We start from the raw sequence: 21071 nt of genomic DNA, 5'->3' as shown, positions 1-21071 counted from the left end.
ACGTACCTTCCAACATTAGCTTGGATTGTACTTTCAGTTTTAATTTTATTGAATGGTATCTACATACTAAATTTGTAATTTAATCCCTCAGTTTGAACGTATTGTTTATGATACGTTTACCTTAAAATTTTAGGCAGGCTACCAAGCAATAACGGGATTTTGCCAACGGCTAAGGCGCGAGTTCCTAATTTACATATAATGGTTTCACTTGTGTAACTACTTATATTTTTGTCCTTCTGAAATGAATCTTGATGATTATATCACAAGCATGTGAAGATCAGTACAACGTATTTTATCAGAAGTGTCTTGTGAGTGGGTTGGCACACTCAGGCAAGGTTCCCCTTCGCACTTAACTGTAATAAAGACAGAAAAAAACGTGCCCTGCGGGGCTCTAACCCGCATTCACTCGCTGACGCTCGCTCGACAATACTATGTGAATTAGATATTAAACTTTGGTACACAAAAGAACAAACTTAGCTTCTAACATATATGGGGGAACCTGTGTTCTAGAACCTTCCCGCACACTCATCGTATTTGTGGCCAATTAGTCCCGGGTGGAATCCAAATGGAGGACAATGTCTCTCGGATGTAAGCCGAGAAGAATTTTGGATTCCGCTTTAAGCTTATATGTCTCATTTCAGCATAACCCCGTTGTTGCATTAAACACCAGGGCGAAACAATTATTTCTGTCCTTATGTGATAAATACATAGAGCAAATAATTTAAATAAAAAAAACCAACAAACCTGGCTTTAAAAAAAGTTTATTTTTTTGGTTCTCTCGAAAAAAAAAACTGCTTTTGCTAACCGTCATCCATATAATCTAAATATTTTGTGCGCTTATCCGAGAGATGTTTATAAAAACAATGAAAATGAACCCTCTAAGCACCAGGGTTTGCCCAAGTGGGCCCAGCCCGAAAAAACCAACCGGGTTTTTTCGGGTTGGACCCACCTGAAAAAACCCATCTGGGTTTTTGACTTTTTTGTTAATGTATTATTGGTACAACTAAGGTGATCACATTGAAAGTTATTTTTATCAGATTTTAAACTTTCTTTGGGCGAATTATATGCTTTCATGTTAAGTTGTTAAGATAGACAACAATATTCAACATAAGACCTTTATAAAGCTCTAAATGCACTGAATGAATGAATGAATAAATAAAAAACCTCACCTTAGTTTGAGATAATTGTAGAACAAATTAATGTGCGGATTATGCTTATAGCCTATTTGAAGTAAAGTAAGCGATTGTATATTTTAGAAAACACTTTCCGTGAATAGTGTGTTTCCTGACTCGGCGCCGCCGAGGGACGTTATCCCTCATACGTTGACGGGTTTAAGATCATAGGTGCCGTACTAACAGTAAATATGTAAATACATTAGTAAAACTATTAGTATTATTTCTTACCTTTGATGGTAACAAAAGTATTCAGTAAAATTTGGTTTTCCAACAACAGTTAAGTTCAGTCATTTGTTGCTAGCCTTCAAATAAGCATTCTGTAGAATCGACACCAGCAATAGCGTAAAAATTCTTGTCAAAATTAAGAAGCTTAATGCTCGGAGCTCCGAAGACTACGTAACGCTTACTATTTCAAGTGCTGCATTCAAACTTCAGTATTAATGGAAGTTTCGATGTACAGTAAAGAAAGCTGCAGTTTCAGGGAAAACCCGTCGTGAAAGAAGTGTTCGGAAAATTCCCGCAATTGAACCCACAAAGCATCGGAAGGGAATACTTCAACAATAAATCTATTTATTTTACGCTGGAGGATATTTCATTTCATTCTAGACATTTTGAAACATTTACTTTATAAAATACGAATTATAGGCCTATCTTTGATAATTGTTTTAAATTAATTTTCGGAAAGGAACGGTCTTGCAACAAGTGCCCGGGTAATTCCCGTAATTGAATGCACAAAGCATCGAAAGTGAACTTCAACAATAAGACCATTTATTTTACGTTGAAAAATATTTAAGACATTTTGATGAATTATGTCTTCGTTTTAAATTAATATAGTTATTTGGTATTCATATTTGGCGAACGTCACTAAGGCTCCTAGGATGACTCGATCTACATTTGTTAGTTTGTCTGCCTTTACCACACAGTGTTCAACTTTCGGTCTTTTAAATTTTCAGGATACAAACCTGAGACACACTAAATTTTCTGTTTAGATTTTGGCAGTATACCAACGTAAAATTACAAAATGGCGCGCTTTTTTTAAAAAAAAATAGCTGATGTCCATTGGCGAAAATCCCGGGGGGATGATGGGGACATATCCCCTACAATCTTGGAACTGTCCCCCTCAATAATCCGATTGGAAATGTGTGTTTTAGGAAGAAATGTGATGATTTGTTTCCAACTATCACAAAGGAAAGTGAGATGAAATTGATACCTCCCAGAATAAGCCTCAAATCTGACCGCCTCCCAATGTTGAAGACAACTCTGCTCCCCTACCCATGTTGTCCCGGAGTCCCACACAGGGGACATAAAATATGACGATATTATTATTGCTTTACAACTTTAAAATCAGACTGGCAACATTGAAAACTGGTTACAAGGAATGATCATATTTGGATCATCCCTTGTAAACAGTTTTCAATGTTGCCGGTCGGATTTTAAAGTTATAAAGCAATAATAATATCGTCATATTTTATGTCCCCTGTGGAGGACGTCGAGACCGACATGGTAATCCTCCTCAGCATTGTTTTTCGCCTTCATAAATATTTTGTACATCGCATATATATATATACACAACGTTACCCGTCCCCCCAATGTTGAAGAAAATTTGCGCCGCTGCTCGCTACAAAGCGCAATTTTAGGTCTTTCAAGTTGAAATTTTCAAAGTAAAAGCACGAGAGACTAAATTAGCTGTATATATTTTGGCGGCATAAAATTTCAAAATGGCGTCCATTTTTCAAAATAGCGGGTATCCATGCTACAAGGTGCAATTTTCGGACTTTTTAAGTTGATATTTTGAGGGTAGAAGCACAAGACATTCTAAATTTGCTGTATAGATTTTTTCGGCGATCCAATATAAAATTTCAAAATGGCCGCATTTTCTTTCAGAACAGCAGTGAATAGAAAGTTGTTGCAAGTTGTGACAATGACACTCATGAAATGTAAATCATATTTTAACATTTTTACCCCAAAGAGATTGAAATATTTCGAAAAAACCCAATTAAACCCGAAAAAACCCAATAAAACCCGAAAAAACCCACATGGGTTCAGGTGGGTTGGGTTTTTTCAAACCCTGCTAAGCACGGACTCGTCCAGAAGGTAGCCACAAGCACAATACACAAAACAGTGTGAAGTGATTCAGGGTAAGAAGTCGAAGGCAATATGTGAAGTTAGGACGCCGAACCACTGAAGAGTTGGTGAAGGAGCTGCACGCTGTTAAGATTTTGTTCCTCCGAAGAGAAGGAAGGAAAATACCTTGAACCTGAACCTGATGGTGGAATAGTGAGTAATAACTGAAATTACAAATAATATACATAATAATTTTTACCCTTTCAAAGCCCAATGGAGGGAACTGGTTGTATTTGCGCTTTTGAGTTGCAACCTAGCATAAGCTGGTTCGTATTTCTTGCTTATGTCTTCATGCTAATATCCACCGACGAGTGTAAGTGAACAACTAAGTGATTAACTATAAAGCAGAAGCAGACAGTTCAATGAAAATGAAGCATATATTTGATGCAGTTATGTATGGACATGCACAATTAATCTGCACCAAAATAAAAATTAATAATAATAATAATAAAAAAAAACGCTAATCAACCTGTGCAAGTTTGCCACTAATAAGCACCGAGTCAGAGTAGGAGCACAACAAGGTTATTGCGCGAAGGTGCATCAGTAAAAAACAGGTGTGTTAATAATGGTTATGCGCATAGCTAGGGACAGTGGAAGAAAACACTAATGCCTAAGAACTTGTATAGGTTAGCGCATTTATCATGGTTTCACACTAGTAACACAGTACTGGGTAATCTACAATAACAGTTTCCTTGTGTCCAGAAACAGTAGTCAGCCTGTTGAAAATAAGCTTACTCAGTCGTACTTCAAATGCACCAACACATTTTAACAGCAGCATTGCACTCGTTATGGTGTGACCCTTGTAACCGTAAACTTAAATGTAAACATAATAGAACGGTTTCGTACATTCTGCAAAAATGCTCCGCCAGTGAAATATCGTAGGAATTTCTCATTCAATGCACTCTCCTTTTGACCTAAGATTCAACTTTTAGCATGATTTACTCTCAATCTGCACCTATTCGCCTACATGTAAATGTAAGTAATGTAAAGCCTGGAACTTATTATTTAATAAATAAGAATTACAAATTGTCACACGCCCAAAAGCGATACCGTAACTGAAAGGAACTCTTAGCTTCATCCCCTATTATTAACACAACAATTCCAATAAAAAATTACTTTATTAAGCTTACCAAATAATGAACATTTAAAGCCTAATTCCCAATTTCACGAATTTATATTGAAATCGAGTCATCGGCAAATTCCTCTATCACAATTTATCCCATTACGACCTCTATACTCTCTTCTTTGGACAAATTAGGTGAGGGGGTGCGTATAACATACGCAGTGTTGCCATAATATATCGTCTGCATGCGGAGAACTTACATAACTGTTAAAGCCCCTTTTCATAATGATTTGCGTCAAAGCAACTCTAATCCTCCATTCTGGTTGGCGACAATATTGATAGCATATAATTAAGTTTTCCACGTTTCGCGTTGCGCTCAGGAATTTTTGCAAACCGTGGTACGTAATAAGGATACTGGTTTAAATTACGAAACTTCCAAAAGAAATGCGGAAACATATAGGTAATAAAATATAAAATGAATCAAACATCAGACTTCAAAATTTAATTGTGCTAATCTAATAACATATTGTAATATTTTATCTACAATTCCCCAATCAAATCTGTCCGCATTTTGTAGAGTCGTTTTGAAGTATGATAGCGTCATACTAAAAAAGTCTGACTACTGCAGGAAACACATGTTAGTCGAACTCTTTACCGAATCATCAAATTTAATTTTACAATCTTTCACTTTCATTAATTATTACACTAAATTGTATATTTGTAGCACGTCAAACTTTAAAAAAATAATTTCATTTTTCAAGTTATTACCAATATATTATCAGTCACTTTTTGTGACTTAAAATGTTCTGGAAATAGCTTCCAAAAACCTTTAAACTGTATTTGTCTTAACTTGAATATTTGTGTAAAGTGATTTATTGCAACCAGGACAATAAGAACTGTGATACATTAATTACAAGTTAACCCGTTCGTAACACAGAAGCAGGGGTGGATACAAAAAAATGAAATCTTTGAGTTTTACGTCCCACATTATGCCGGTTAGGCTAAAGGAGACGGTGATTATGAGAAATGAATGAAATGGTGGAATGAAGAAAGTGGGAGGAAACGGGAGAACCCCGAGAAAACCCACGTACACGGTGTTTGTCCACCACAAAGTTCACTTGGCGGGAGCAGGGTTTGAACCCGAGACTCCTAGCACCAGAGGTGAACGCTCTACCACTTAGCCACCGCGGCCCCAGGGGCGGATACAGGATGGACTTCTTAAGCGGGGCGGTGGGTTGTAATACTGCTACTTAGAGCTTTAAGACCTCCAAACTCTGTGATGGATTTTATTTATATATTTTTTTTAACTTTCCTCTTCTGGTGGGGGGCGATCGACTCTCCTGAATCCGCCACTGCACAGAAATTTATATTTTAGTTTCAAAACCAGGCATCTGCACTCATTCGCTGGTCGGAATATATCAATTCGAATAAATAATAAACAAAATAATGTGGCGATCTTGACCTGATAATTGAAAGATAATCGCCAACAATCAAATTATTTCCAAACTAAGTTCAAATTACGTTCGAACAGTTGTGCTACACTTATGCTGGGTTATACTATTGTGATTTTTCAACTTTCTTATCAATAATCGGAATACTAATCAAAATAATGTGAAGATTCTGGCTTAACATTAAGTGAAAATCACCATTACTAAAATATCTCCCAAAAGTTTTAAAAAAAAAAAAAAGTTACAAAACGATTGTGTTACGTTTGTGCTGGATTGTGACATTCAAATTTTTGTTCGTGGCAACAGCTAGAATACATAATAAACGAAATGGGGTGGCGATGATGGCTTATATTCTAGTGAAATTCGCCATAAATTAAAATATTACCCAATTTTATATTACGTTTAATAAGATATGGTACGTTTGTGCTGTTTTGCACTGCTAAGATTAAATATTTGTGTCCATCTTTGTTACTAGAATGGTAATCAAAAATTAATTGACGATGCTGGCTTGACTCAAGTAAAAATTGCAAAAAAAAAAAAAAAAAAAAAAAAAAATCTAAACGATTTGTGTTACGAATGAGGGACGATAGAAAGGTAACTTTCTTATTTTAGTGTTGAATCTGGGGGGCTAATTAATCTTTTTACAGGCTTTGACAACAGAATGCAAATCGCAATGCAATCTCTTCAAATAAGGGAATTTTGGATTCGTCCCCGCTACGATGTGATATCTATCTGTCTTGTATACCTCTTCAATATGTCATGGTAATATTGCAGGAGATATATTAGCAAAATGATTACTTTAATTATTTTGATTTCTTTTGTTTAGAGTTTTCATTAGGAAAGTAATTCAAAGTTCGCTGACTCTAAATTATTTTTAATTGATTCTTTTTAAAGTATAACCTCCCTAGAATAACGAAGAAGAATAATTAATGAAAATGAAAGTGTGGATATAACTTATAATTGTAACGCAGGTCACAATTTTTCCTGACAGTTTTTTATTTTACTTTGCCTAGAATTAAAATACTGATGTCATATTGTAAATCACAAATATCGTGGTGCGATCATGGAAATAAATTTAATCTAATTTCACACTATGTTTGACGTTAGGTCTCCGTATGGTTTAATATTAGGAGGAAAGAACACCTACAAAAATAGCATGATTGACAACACTGAATGGAGGAACTCTCTAAATTGTGAAATTCGTTACCAGATGGCGCAAGAGTAAACCGGGTGTATCAGGAACTGTAATTGGATCAACTTCGTAGCTGGGCTTGGCTTTTATGCAAATAATAGCCAATCAACGAAAAGAACACATGTCCTTAAGAAGCGACTGCAACGTTGGTAGCCATTTTAAAGATGTAGAGCAAAGAAGGAAGTGGAGAATGGTGATGATGTGTTGAGATTTCGTGAACAAACTACTTTTGTGCATTTTTTTTGTTCTAGTTATTATTCTAACGTCAAATATTACTAACATAGAAAACTGTGAAAGTGTTGATTGTGAAAAGAAACATTGTGAGGAGTATTTTTGAGATAAGAAACGTAAGATTTAAACTCGACCCGAAAGTTCTTTCGTGACTTCGTTGCTCATGATACAGTAATGAACACAACGAAATGCATAGTTGTATAGTAAATCTTGGTAGAAATTAAAGGCACTAGCTTTCATACCAAGCGAAACATTTGAGTTAATGAAGTAAGTCAAAATGGCAGACGATGTTGCGGAAGAGTATTCGTCATCGCTAGCAGACCTTACCCTGAACAGTAAGCCATTGATTAATATGTTGACGATGCTTGCGGAGGATAATATAGCCCATGCGCCTGTGATCGTGCAAGAGATAGAAAAACACCTTCAGAAGGTAAGTAATTTTACAGCCCTTTTGCACAATATTTTTTCGTACCAAAATGCCTGGTTAGATTACATGTCTGGTAAGAGTACTCAACATATGGGTGGAGTTACGGGTAATTTCAATATCTATCGTATGTTTTTTTCGATTTGTAATACATCGTTAATGTAATTGCGCTGTAGCAATATGGACAAAGCAAATTGCCCTGATATATGCCCAGGGATGGGTTTGAAGTCGTTTGGAAAATGTAAGCATGTTGATGCATTTTCATATGAGCTGGAACTTGCTGGGTGCACTATACTTGCCAAACATTAATCCCCCGAATTCCTTTGAGAGTTTCATTCGATTTTCTTTAGTGGGCCGTTTGTGCGCTCTTCAAATTCCGTGTTTGAGGTGTGAACTATAATTGGATATAGTATACATGAAGCTGCATCAGTTCCCGAAGGAGCAGGACGCTCATACTTTTAGGGATTATTCATTGAGCATGTACGAACTTACAAAGGGGGTAACAAAGCGACTTTTATTTACTTATCGACTGATCCGAAAATAAAAAAGAACGTACCTGTATTCTATACCTGCATGTGTAGTGCCCTTGTACATTATCTATGACTGTGTGTGTGTGTGTGGGGGGGGGATTTAACGCATATCGCATGTCTTGTGCACATGGATACTTCATACTATTGCACTACGTAGAAAAATTATGGTATTTCATGTAGAAGTGGTAATAGAACACACAAGAAACGCAGATCAGTGGCTTCTCATGTATACTATTACCCTATAATTATTCTTAAGGGTATATAGGTTAGGAGCATTTTATTTATTTAGATACAGATTTACTGTACGGATCCATATTTGTAAAATTTACAAAACTAACATTTTAATAGGCAAATTGTGTAAGGGTCATTCCACACGGAAATCGCACGATTTCAAGACCTCTCATGATTCCCATAATATACAGATATGGGTAAGGGTACTGTTTATGATGAACATTCATTGGAACCGATTCCTCGAAATAGTTCCGAGATCAATTCCCAAAAAGAATCCCGTGAATCGAAGCAATCGAAAAGTAAATTCTGGACAAGTTTTGCAGACCACCTAGTAAGTAATCGTAAACTAACTTCGCACCACCAAACTAAGGTATATATCATAACAAAGATAATAAATTGATTGCTAATCTACCACTCTCACCAAGAATTTACTCTTCAGTTGCTAGGTACAAGGGCTTGAGAACTGGCGCTAAAGTCTTCTGAGAAATCAATTCAGGTGAAACGGTGACGATTAATTTTGAGATATAAATGGAGGACCACCGCTCCCCGAACCCCCCGCTCAAGTACCGTTGAAACATCCAAAACAACAATAAATAATCAAACTACTACTATAAAGCTAAAGTAAGGAGGAAAAAAAAAACACCACTAATTATAAATCAGTGCAGCATAGCGAAGAAAAATAAATTACATCTCGCCGAAACAATGGAACAACCAGCAGCAAACGTTCTCTTTCTTAAATAAGCGAAATGAAGCATCAGATTATGAGAACGATAAATTAAATTTAAATTCAACCACGTATTCTCGATAGACTGCGTACCACCGACTATCCACTCTATGGCACATTCGACTGACATTAAATTTGCGTCTGCCGAACAGACTCGTCCACGTAACTATTACTACAGTTCTCAATATTAATCAGCCCACACAATATTGCGAAACGATAGGAATTCACTTCATTATTACAAACATTTGACCAAATAAATTAATTAATATCCGAACACCGAAACTCTCTCGACCGATGCAACATACATGTTCAACGTACATTTGAACATAGAACATGTTCAGTCAGGAATACATAACAACCAATCAGCGACTTCAAACAAAACCAACCACAGCCCTGGAGAGATTAGTGCCATTAACCGCTAAAACACCAAAACAACATTCTCATCAGAAGAAGGTAAAACACCGATTCCGTACCTGTTTCGGTGTCAGTGGTTCTGTTCCTCCAATGCCGCTTTCAGTGACGAAATCACTTGTTCGGCATAAACTGCACTCTAGCCCAGATATGTAAGTAGATATTCCGTAAACATTGTATAATCAGAAATATTTTATTCCATTCTGTATGCCCACGGCGGCCGTATTTCCAATATGGCGTGTAGCAAATCGGGGAAGGTTCTAGAAAACAGGCCCCTCGATATAGGTTAGTAGCTGGGTTGGTTCCTTTCTGTACTAAAGCATAATAATTAATTCGCTTAGTGTTGCCGAGCAAGCGTAAGCGAGTGAAGGCGGGTTATAGCCCCACAGGATTCGTTGTTTTCTGTCTATTAGAGCTAAATGGGAAGGGGACCTGTGTTCTAGAACCTTGCCAGCAAATCGTGAGGAAATCAGGATGCATGCGTATTACAATATCTCGGAAATGGAAACGATTGCAGGTACTAGTCAAATACTATTGAAAGGGTTATGAAGTGATTTTAGTTCAGTTCTGAAAACTTGTTACCTGAAATACTACCACAAATTCGTAAATGAACATCAGCCGAAGTAGGCCTACCATTTATAAGCTTTGAAAGTTTTGGGAAAGAGTATAGCCAAAAATATCATATGTGTATTTTGTCTCCACACAATGTACAGCTGGACGTAATAGATGATCGTAGAAATGATGAATATATATAATTCATCAATTATTACCACGAACGGAATTTTCTCATTGTTCGCACTTGAATAGGGTAAGTGCGAAAATTTCTAAACTTAACGATGACTTTTAAATCATCATGTATATAGATAGAAAACAGGAATTAGAGGCGTTGGCAGGTGTATAAACTGTAACGTTGGAAAGTTATACATAAAATCCTGCAGGTATAGTTTTGGCGCACCACTAGAAATAATTGTTGAAAAATAGTAATTCACTAATTTCCTTCTTATTGTCGCCTAAATATTTGCCTTCGGCGACGTAAAAATATCTCACTTGGCATAGGTAATATTCAGGGGCCACCGGAGATAATTGTTGAAATATTACAATTCCTTTTCGGTTTACGTATAATTGCGGTTTCCAGATGTACGGCTTGAGAACCAGCCGAGTCAGAGTAGGGCGGAGCTGGTGGGCGCACACGGGTGCGTCTGTGGTGGTGGGCATGCACGTAAGGGTGTAACGTGCCGATTATCGGTCACGATACATTGCATTATTTGATTTGTAAGTTCGAATTTGTGTTCATGTTTAATTTATTATGATTCGTGTTTCTTACGAATTTGTTATTGGTATTCCCTTTTATTAAGTGTTCGGTACTATTGAGATGGTGCCTTGATGGTGTACATAATATATATCTGCGCCGTGAGACGCGATATGTTCTAAAATCGAATTGTCAAGTTATAACATACATGGTGTTTAATTGGCCTGTCCATTAGGGTGGGCCGAAAACGGCCGAAAAATTTTTTTTTTTAGAAAATTAAGATTGAGTACCGTGCAAAAGTTGTATAATGTTATATTATGATTCCTTACCAAAACAGAGCCGGATTAAAAGATATTTAACCGGGCCCCGGGGGTCCAAAAAACGTTAATTTTGAAGGAAAAAAATAGTTGCGAGTAGTGAAATTATTGAAATATTTTTTTAGAAAGTTAAGTTTGAGTATCATGCTAAAGTTGTATAATATTATGTTTCTTCACTAAAATAGAGCCGAATAAAAAGATATTTAACCGGGCCCCAGGGGCCCGAAAGAACGGTAATTTTTTAAAAAAAGCAGCCAGCAATGAAAATATTATTAAAATATGTTTTTAGAAAGTTGTTTCAGTACCGTGCAAAAGTTGTATAATGTTATATTATGTTTCCTTACCAAAACGGCCGGATTAAAATATATTTAACCGGGCCCCGGGGGCCCCAAAGAACGTTAATTTAAAAAAAAAAAAATTGTGGATAGTGAAAATATTATTGAAATATATTTTTTTAGAAAGTTAAGTTTGAGTACCGTGCAAAATTTATAATGTCATGTTTCCTCACCAAAACAGAGCCGGATAAAAAGATATTTAACCGCGCCCCGGGAGCCCAAAAGAACGTTAATGCTGAAAAACATGTGATTGTGAGTAGTGAAAATATTATTGAAATATTTCTTTTCAGAAAATTAAATTTGAATACCGTGCAAAAGTTGTATAATGCTATGTTTCTTCCCCAAAACAGAGGCAGATAAAAATATTTCACCAGGTCCTGCGGGTCCGAAAAGTGTTATTTTTTTTAAATATATATACCATTATTTTAAGTATGTATAGAAAATTGGTTAAGATTCCTAATACTTTAACTTGATCCCAGGATTTTAAATGTTCTGATCTGATGTGCAGCTCTTCGCCTGATTGGTGTTTAGTAGATATAATAGTACGGACACAAATACATAAGGTAAGGTTGAAAAATTGACCAACAAACACCAAAGCAGCGCAGGACTCACCACGTGGAGATGGCTACACAGCGAGTTCCTCCCACCCACCCTCCTCTTACTTAAAGCTCCTTGGCGGAATCTTGGAACAAAATATTGAGATTTATGTCCGAAGCTTGGTAGATACTTTCGTGCTTCTAGTTTTGCGCGAATATAACCGTCTCGTGCAACACTACCGCATACTTCTGAAGAAGATTCTGTTACTACCTTTACACACCTCTCCAAAGCCTGTGTGTGGAAGGGGAACGTGACAAACTGAAACCTCCTCTTTTCCACAATCATTTCGGTTGGTTCTTCTATTAATACTTTAGCCGAAATTGGAGGTTTCGTTACTATTACTTCTGACCAATCGGTCAAATCGATATAATCCGCATATTCTTCAGTGCTTTGCCTATTGCAGTTGTCAATTAGAACTATAGTTTGGTATTTTCGGCCATCAAAATAGAGACCCTTAAAATTAGTAGCTTTACACTGTAGACGGTTTCTTTTTCTTTTTCTTTTTTGCTAGTTTCGTACGGATTCTGTTTTTATCTACTACCTTGTCTTAGTTTTGTTCAGTAAATTCATATCTTCTAAAACAGCGGATACAATTTTAGCAGCCGACCTATTCGATATACCTGTTAAATCTTTTGCGGTACTCTTTTCTTTAGGGCTCACTATTGTTTATTTAGGTTTACTTTAGATTTTATTCTCTAAACTATAGCTCCATGCGAACTCTTCATCGTCTGAATTCAGGAAGCGCTTAATGTATGTTCCAAGTACGGGATTGAGGCTAACGATTGTAACCCTCTTGTAATTGGTACCGTAGTATCATAATCGATCTGTGTGTCATGCTTTCTTATGAGCCTATAGGTTTCTGCTTCATCTACATTGCAACTCGTGATTTGTCTCTGATTTCTCTGATCTAATATGAGCTCCCAGTCCAAAAGCGGTATATAATTTAATTTACCACACTTACAGGTTAATCTATCGCAGCATTTGCAAGAGAAAATATCACATAACTTCTGAACACCGTTCTTCAATTTCTTTAATTTGGCTCTTAATGGGATATATCTCATTTCTTAACGGGGTTAATGATCGTTTTGCATTTTGAGTTGTAATTCAAAATCATATGCTTAATTCGAAGTCAAGACAATACAGGAAGAGAGGCTTGCAGCCACATTGTTTCTAGTTTATTTGAATTCAGCAATGTAAGCGCCGCCTTCGGAAAGCCAGTGTTGTGTATTTTGCATCCAGATGCGAAAAAGTGATATTCTCTTAAAGTTTGAGAGTTCTCAGGTGGGCTCAACACAAAGGTTTTTCGTGTGTTAATATGGTAGTTATGAAAGTTAGTTAGGCTCTTAATAGTTATTTGCGTATATTGAAACCATGTATTTCATGTTTTATGTATTAATAGTATTGTCTGGTAAAATGTTATTACCTAAAACTATTTTATTTGAACAAAAAATTGGGAACTTTAGGGCCACGAGGGCCCGGTTAAATATTGTTTTAAAATCAACATATTTGACATGGCTTCATTTCGTACCAATGCACAACTTTTGATAACTACTCAATCCTGAATATGGGGCCGCGGTGGCTCAGTGGTAGAGCGTTCACCTCTGGTGCTTGGGGTCCCGGGTTCGATCCCAGCCCCCGCCAAGTGAACTTTGTGGTGGACAAACACCGTGTGCGTGGGTTTTCTCGGGGTTCTCCCGTTTCCTCCCACTTTCTTCATTCCACTATTTCATTCATTACTCATCATCACGGTCTCCTTTAGCCTAACCGGCATAACCGTGGGACGTAAAGCTCAAAGATTTCATTTCATTTTCAATCCTGAATATCTGAAAAAAATTTTTTCGGCCCACCCTACTGTCCATTCTATATCTCCAGACCATATCAGTGGAGAACAATAATATTAAATGGTTAGTACGTATTTATCGGTATTTGTATACTTGAACTGTACATGCAACACATTATCAACTGCGTGCGTTGTTTGTTACGTTCATAATCTGGCACGGCTAATGCGTATTAAATAGGAATATCAAGCTACATGAAACATACACACATATAATTTGAAACGTCATTGTTTCGGGTCAACATTTGATTTGTGGCGTGATAAATAATACTTTTAATTTTATAGTGTGAGAAGACTGAGTAACTTTAGTCTGCTGCTAGTCTTCTTTTTCGTTGCGTCATTGTTTTAATATTGCAAGTTCTATTTTTTTTTTTTTATGATGATGGAATTGAGTGACATGACGTGATTAGTTGAGAATGAGAAACACATTCTAATATTATTTATAAAATTAGATTTGTAGGGTTTTATAGATATTTAATAACTAGCAGCGTTCACCCCGCTTCGCTGCGGTCACCCCGGAACGCAATAAACTTTGTTACTTAGATAATTTTTACTTTTTCGCTTTCAAGTGATATGATAAAAACCATAGAAGATTGCAGTAAATGTTAACATTATATCGCCTGTCATTTATGTTAACCCGCCCCGCTTCGCTGCGGTCACCCCGGAACGCAATAAACTTTGTTACTTAGATAATTTTTACTTTTTCGCTTTCAAGTGATATGATAAAAACCATAGTAGATTGCACTAATGTTAACATTATATCGCCTGTCATTTATGTTAACCCGCCGAGTGACACGGTCATGCGGGTTGCATATAAATACGTTTATTTTTACCTATGATGAACTAACAAAGGATTTGTACGTTATGGACACTTGAATGGTCAATTATCTCAAGACACTGGTAATTAAAAATTAAAGTGATATGATAAAAACCATCTAGGGTCCAAATCCTAATAACCCCCCAAAAATGAAAGAAATTGGTTCAGCCGTATTAGCGTGATGAGGGAACAAAGGATTTGTACGTTCTCTTTTATATATAAGATAACAGTGCATTTATTTAGTGATAACAATGCATGTCTCTAATTCCAAACTTGTAATGACGGTTATAATAATTATCACTATGTGGTATGTTACGCTTAATGTGCGAGTAAGTCGGTCAGGTACAAGATAAAAAGAAGAATAATGCCATTTTTAAGACAAATGGCAGTAACGACGTGGAGCCCTTAGATTTAGAAAATTAGTGTGCGAAATTGCAAGATTTAGGCAAATCTGTGAGAAATTGTCATTCTTGGACTAACCTTGATTACGTTTGAAAGAAAAAAAAAATAAAGGAAAAAGTAAAGCTCCACTCAAAATTTGTTTAATAACCTCATGTGGCTATTAGTCGTCACTGTGGAATGTTCGCCTTGCCAGTCATGGAATTGGCTTGGTGAACCTGTTTTGTCGTGAGCAGTATCAGGACTCGACCGGTACTCATCCCTAAAGAGGAACGAAGGATTGGTGGTGTCAGGAAACTGTTGATGACTTTTAAATCTGCAGGATTCAGGTAATACAAATTTTCCTTCATCTTGTTAAACAACCAGGAACTCGAAACTTCTAAAATCAATATGGCGCCGACCACACTATTATAATTACCGACGCATACTCTCTAGTGACTATTCATATTTTGTGGTGCGATATATGTGATGACAATGTTTAATATCACAATGTCAGGTTAAAACTTGTGCGGCGTCACACATCCCCGACATTCTTTAATTGTGTGTCTACTGATGTAGTCTGTCACGTAATAGGCTGGTAGAATCTTCTGGAACAATGATGGTGACATCGATTGGTCGTTATTGCCACGTTATCTTATTCATGTTACTAATTCGATATCACCATCTAGAAATCTGGAAATCGGACCGCTTTAAAATCAATCAGGCACATTTTTCTTTTCCAATTTATATAAGTAGTTTGGCTCATGATGGTAAATGATGTAATATTGATCTCAGTCATGGATGTACATGAGGCATCAGCTTGCTCTCCTTCCTACTAAATATCATGTTCCTGGGTGAATTTTTTAGTTGTAAGGAAGAAAATGGCACAAGATCTATTTTTGTTAGTAATCTGTTCCCAAGTGCTAATACGAATAATTGAATAACCCTAAAACATTGTTCAGTATATATATATATATTCATTTGCATGTTCATTTGTATATAGTTCACGTTTCATTATGTGTGGTTTAGTGGCTAGATTAAATGATTTAATGTTACAGTCACAAAGAGCGTTCCTCGTATCTGTCATTTTAGTTTTCTCTCCAAACTTGGAAATGAAGAAATTGTGAAATAATGACATACATAAGTGAGGATATTATTGCTTGGTAAACCGACACAGGTTATTTGAGTGTGAATATTAAAAGAAAATGGGTTAATAAAATATGATGTTGCCAGAATGGGAAAGATAATAATCTGTCCATGTGCCATATGTTTTTCCTTTCTTTTGTTTTGTTATGCCTTGTACACCAATAACGATAGGAGATCAATCTTTAATGTTAGATACGCATGCTGTCTGTATAATGACGATGGGATATTCATATTACATGATCAAAATACTGAAATTTCTTTTATGATACGATTTATTCCATTGTAAGAAAGTACAGCCGAAATTCTGTTATAAATTTTAAATAGTCAAAAGTTAATGTATATATGATTGATGACTGGAACTTTTAGATACTTCAGTGATACATGATTTTTTTTTTCTTTCTTCGGATCTTACTTGCTAAACTGAATCGATATTGTCCCCTTTTGTCAAAATGTTGAAGATTTGTTGTATTTCACCATCTGTAAGCAATAAAAGAATTCAATAATGGAAAAGATGAGTATAATATTTCAAGTTTTACGTTATAATAGAATGATACTACAGTAATTAACATAACTGCACCTCATTTCGTCAAGTTGCAAGAGATGATTTTGTTTTCTCTTGTTTCTCACAATCGGTTGCTACTTTAGCTCAGAATCTTGGGATCTAACTGAGAATAAGTTCAATCAATTGGTAACTATAAATATACTAAATGTTATTTTAATTTTTAATATATTATTTACTTTAGTTCTAAATCATTCATCATTCTATATAAATACAACGAATCAAACCAGAAATTTCTTCAATTGGATACTCCAATCCAGGATTTGTCTGGTATTTTTTTTTTTATCTATTTATTTATTTATTTATTTATTTTTTGGCATGAAAAGAATGTTTTCTTCAGTGTGGCTGCACAAGTCAGAATTCGTCCATTCTGATCTTTTGTTCTTATACCAAAATTTATTTAGTACTTCAAGGGTGTGTAGCGAAAAGGAGTGGTTTTGGCAAATATACGAGTTTCAATACCACTTATTGCATTATATTAGTAACGTTCCATTTGCAGAACGAATCATCCCAGAAACCTCAGTGACGTTTGTCAAATAAGAACACCAATTATATTAATTTAAGAGCGTAAAATAAATAGTTTTGTTGTTGAAGTATTCAGTTCGGTTGCTTTGTGCGTTCAATTGGGGAAATTTCCCGAGCACTTCTTGTGGGACGTGTTATTTTCCCTCCTCCCTCGAAAATGCAGCTTCCTTTACTGCACATCGAAACTTCCAGTAGTACGAAAATTCAGCACTCGAAATAGTAAGCGTTTCGGAACTCGGAGCATCAAGCTTCTTAAATTTGACCATTTTTTAACGCTTTTCTTGGTGTTGATTTTAGAGAATGCTTATTTGAAGAGTATCTGCAAATAACTGAACTAAACTGTTGTTGGAAAACTAAATTTTACTGAAGAATACTTGTGTTGCCATCAAAGATAAGAAATAATACTAATAGTTTTACTAATGCACTACATGTTTACTGGTAGTACCGGCACCTATGGCTTTAAAGGCGTCAAACGTATGAGGGATAACGTCCCTTGGCGTTATCGAGTCTGCGAGCACACTATTCACGGAAACTGTTTTCTAAAATATAAAATTGCATTTTTTTTCTTCAAATAGGCTATAAGCATAACCATACATTGATTTGTTACTTAATTATCTCAAGCTAAGGTAAGGTTTTTGTATTCATTCAGTGCATTCAGAACTTTATAAAGGTCTTATGTTGTATACCTTAACATGAAAGCATTCAATTCGCCCAAGGAAAGTCCAAAATCGATAAAAATCACTTTCAATGCGATCATCTTGGTTGTACCAATAGTATATTAAGAAAAAGTTCAAAAACCCAGGTGTTTTTTTCAGGTGGGTCCAACCCGAAAACCGGTGTTTTTTTCGGGCTGGGCGCACTTGGGCAAACCCTGAGCTTCATGCGCATATTGAATATTTATTTTATTATATTAACAGTCGAAAACTTCATAAGAAAATAAGCGAAAAACTAGGGAACGCGAGATCATTTTAATATGCTTAGAATGTTGATAAAACCTAAATATACTGAAATAGGCTCTCTTCTAAAATATTCGCAAATAGTTTTCGAAAATTAACATAATGAAAGTTTTCCTCAAATATAATACGAAATACTAAGAGATAATAAAAATAACGAGTAGTTTGCACGAGCCTGTGCTAGCATTAATTTCTCATCCCCACGCGGTTCATTACTGGTGTTTTCTTTCCGAGGGGAAAGTTCTTTAAAATTTAATTTCTGACCTGACCATCATCTCTCAACTTAACACCGTTAGTGCTCCAAGGAGGAATAAGGTATCCTGTTGTTTTTGGTAACAAAAGAAAAGAAATGTGACGAATGAATGAAAAAAAGCCTTTAATTGTAAATACTGTTCACAAACGTGCATGTGTGTACTCTGCTAGGTCCTACCAAACATAATCTGAGAGTTAAAAATATTTGCGTAACTTCCCTTAAACAAATGGAACTATTTTGATGGTTTTTAGTGCATCAGTGGACCATATTCTAACGATTATTTGTATCACATCGTCGAAATTACTGAGGGCGGAAAGGGGGTAACATGTTAAAATAATGAAAAACAACCGATATTAATGTATAATCTTAATATTCGGGGTCGCTAACATACAAGGTCTGTCCAGAAACTGTCATACATTTTACTGTGAATCGACTATGTGTTGCAGCGCGCTCTGTTCACCGCTATCGTTGATAGTGTAAGTCAACAACCGTGTGAGTGCTTGCTCAGTTTCGTCTCTTGCCGAAGTCCGATGGAGCACTCATTGGAAGAGAGATACACGATCAAGTTTTGTGTGAAAGTTGGCAAGTCTATAACAAACTTTTCTATTTATTCGACAGGCCTTCGGGGATGAGTGTTTATTTCAAAAAAGAGTGTTCAGATAACAAGACGTGTTTCGAAGGCCGTTAAGAAGTCTACGATGAAGCCCGCGCTGGACATCCGTCAACCTCAAGAACTTTCGCAAGGAGACCGTCGAATGAGTGTTAGTTTAATAGGCGATATGTTAGTTACGAGATTGTGAACAAGGATTTGCATATGAGAAAAGTGTACGCGAGGCTTGTCTCAAAAATTTTGACACACAACCAAAAATCTCGTGTGAAAACTTGTGAAGACGTTTTGGAAATGTGTGAAAATGATCCTCTGTTTTTGGACAATGTTATTATGGTGAGGAAACGTGGATATTCCATTACGACTCCGAACCGAATAGGCAAAGTGCCAAGTGACACACCTCGGCGTCCAATCGTTTCTAGAAAGCTTGAATGAGCAAATGAAAAGTGAAGACTATATATATATATATATATATATATATATAGAGAGAGAGAGAGAGAGAGAGAGAGGGATCGTCCACCGTGAGTCCAAACTTCTCAGGTCAATTGACAGCTCTAAATCTTACGTAGGACTCCTCAAGATACTTAGAGCAATGATCATGCGCGCCAGACCAGACATCAGCGGGGATTAGAAACTTCACGACCAGACATCATGACGACACGCCAGCCCTCACTGGCTTCGTCGTGACAGCTATCTGATCAAACTTAACGTGGCATTGAAGCCCCAGGGTCATCCCATCCCAGTTAATCCACTATCTGAGATTTTCATGAAACATCTGTTACTTGTTAGTAGGATAAGGTTCATAGGCTGTGTAAAGCCTTTTTTTATTTCTTAGACCGAATAGTTTGGAGTTAGAGGCGATCAGTTTAGGAAAGTAGCACAAGCACGCAGCGTCCGAGATTCTACTTTGAGACTGGGGTTGCTCACGTTCTCTGAGCAGTTTTAGATTGTTGTATTTTTTATTGCCGCCAATTTTTTATCTTTTCTCCCGTTTTTAGTGTTGTTTTTCTATATATTGTCATTATCTCTCTCAACTTATTTATTATTTTATCTTCTGTAGCTTTTGTTTTTCCTTGTTCTTTAGCAGCACTTTCGTCTCTTTGAACAGTCTTGATTTTAGCCTTTTCCATTTTAAATAGTGCAGTTCTGAGCAACCAACTCCATCGTGACGGGAACATATAGCCTTGTTGCTGACGTCCCCATTAACCCCCTACTCGCTCACTCACTCTACTTTGAGACTGCACTCTAAAGTGAAAATATTATAGCTCGAGATCTAACAAACACTGCTGCGTGAATTTTCTCAGCAAAGCACCATGGTTTTTTTTTTTTTTTTTTTTTTTTTTTTTAAGAACAAATTTTATAGCTTACATTTTTATGCAGCGAGAACATTGCATCTCTAAAAAACAATTATCACGAAAGGCATAGGTGTTTTGTAAGTAATTTTTATCTTCAGCTAAACGTAAAGCTCTGCTCCATAAAGCTACGAAAGAAAAACGGTGGGATTTTGGGTACATGTTGGTATTATTAATAAATGTTATAAATTGTTAAATTGCAAATTTTATAATATATATATATATATATATATATAATATGCATGCATGCTTAAGCTGTGGCGTGGGGTGAAGCGCCCAAATGAGGACAGGAGGGGACGAAGTACACAAATGCAAGGAGTCGCTGAACTCGTCCATTTATTTATTTTGAAAAACAAGTTCTACACGTTCAACGCAAATTAATATCGCTGCTAAATATAGGCAATGTGGTGAACAGTGTTGATATTTACATTAATTCAGACATTCTACAACACCTACTGTTTTATTGGAAAATTTGGTACTTGGCACACTGTATTTCTGCACTTTACTGATCATGAAGACATGTTATTACAAATAGAAACAAATTTCTTCTTAATATGCAATGGATCACTACTGTAGACTTGTATACAGTCTGT

At 36.1% G+C, this 21071-nt stretch overlaps 2 protein-coding genes across 5 annotated transcripts in view; one reads left to right on the top strand and one right to left on the bottom strand.

Annotated features, from left to right (window-relative positions):
• The window catches only part of LOC145670297 (ras-related protein Rab-30-like), an 87131-nt gene extending 82561 nt beyond the window's left edge, over positions 1 to 4570 (bottom strand). The window contains exon 1 of the mRNA XM_081738765.1: positions 4430 to 4570. The gene's annotated coding sequence lies outside the window, so the exon portion shown is untranslated. The remainder of the gene's footprint in view (positions 1 to 4429) is intronic.
• Positions 4571 to 6957: 2387 nt separating this feature from the next.
• The window catches only part of LOC145670295 (uncharacterized), a 244463-nt gene continuing 230349 nt past the window's right edge, over positions 6958 to 21071 (top strand). The window contains exon 1 of one of the 4 annotated variants that reach the window (XM_081738762.1): positions 6958 to 7663. In XM_081738762.1, the coding sequence (XP_081594888.1) occupies positions 7511 to 7663 (153 nt within the window). In that variant the 5' untranslated portion in view covers positions 6958 to 7510. The remainder of the gene's footprint in view (positions 7664 to 21071) is intronic. The other 3 variants (XM_081738760.1, XM_081738759.1, XM_081738758.1) reach the window with 3 other exon arrangements.

This window comes from Thermobia domestica, chromosome 14 (assembly GCF_964235325.1).
Source record: "Thermobia domestica chromosome 14, izTheDome1.hap1.1, whole genome shotgun sequence".
Classification (NCBI taxonomy): Eukaryota; Metazoa; Arthropoda; class Insecta; order Zygentoma; family Lepismatidae; genus Thermobia; species Thermobia domestica.
Note: the sequence above shows the minus strand (reverse complement) of the source record. Positions and strands in the feature narration are given on the sequence as shown.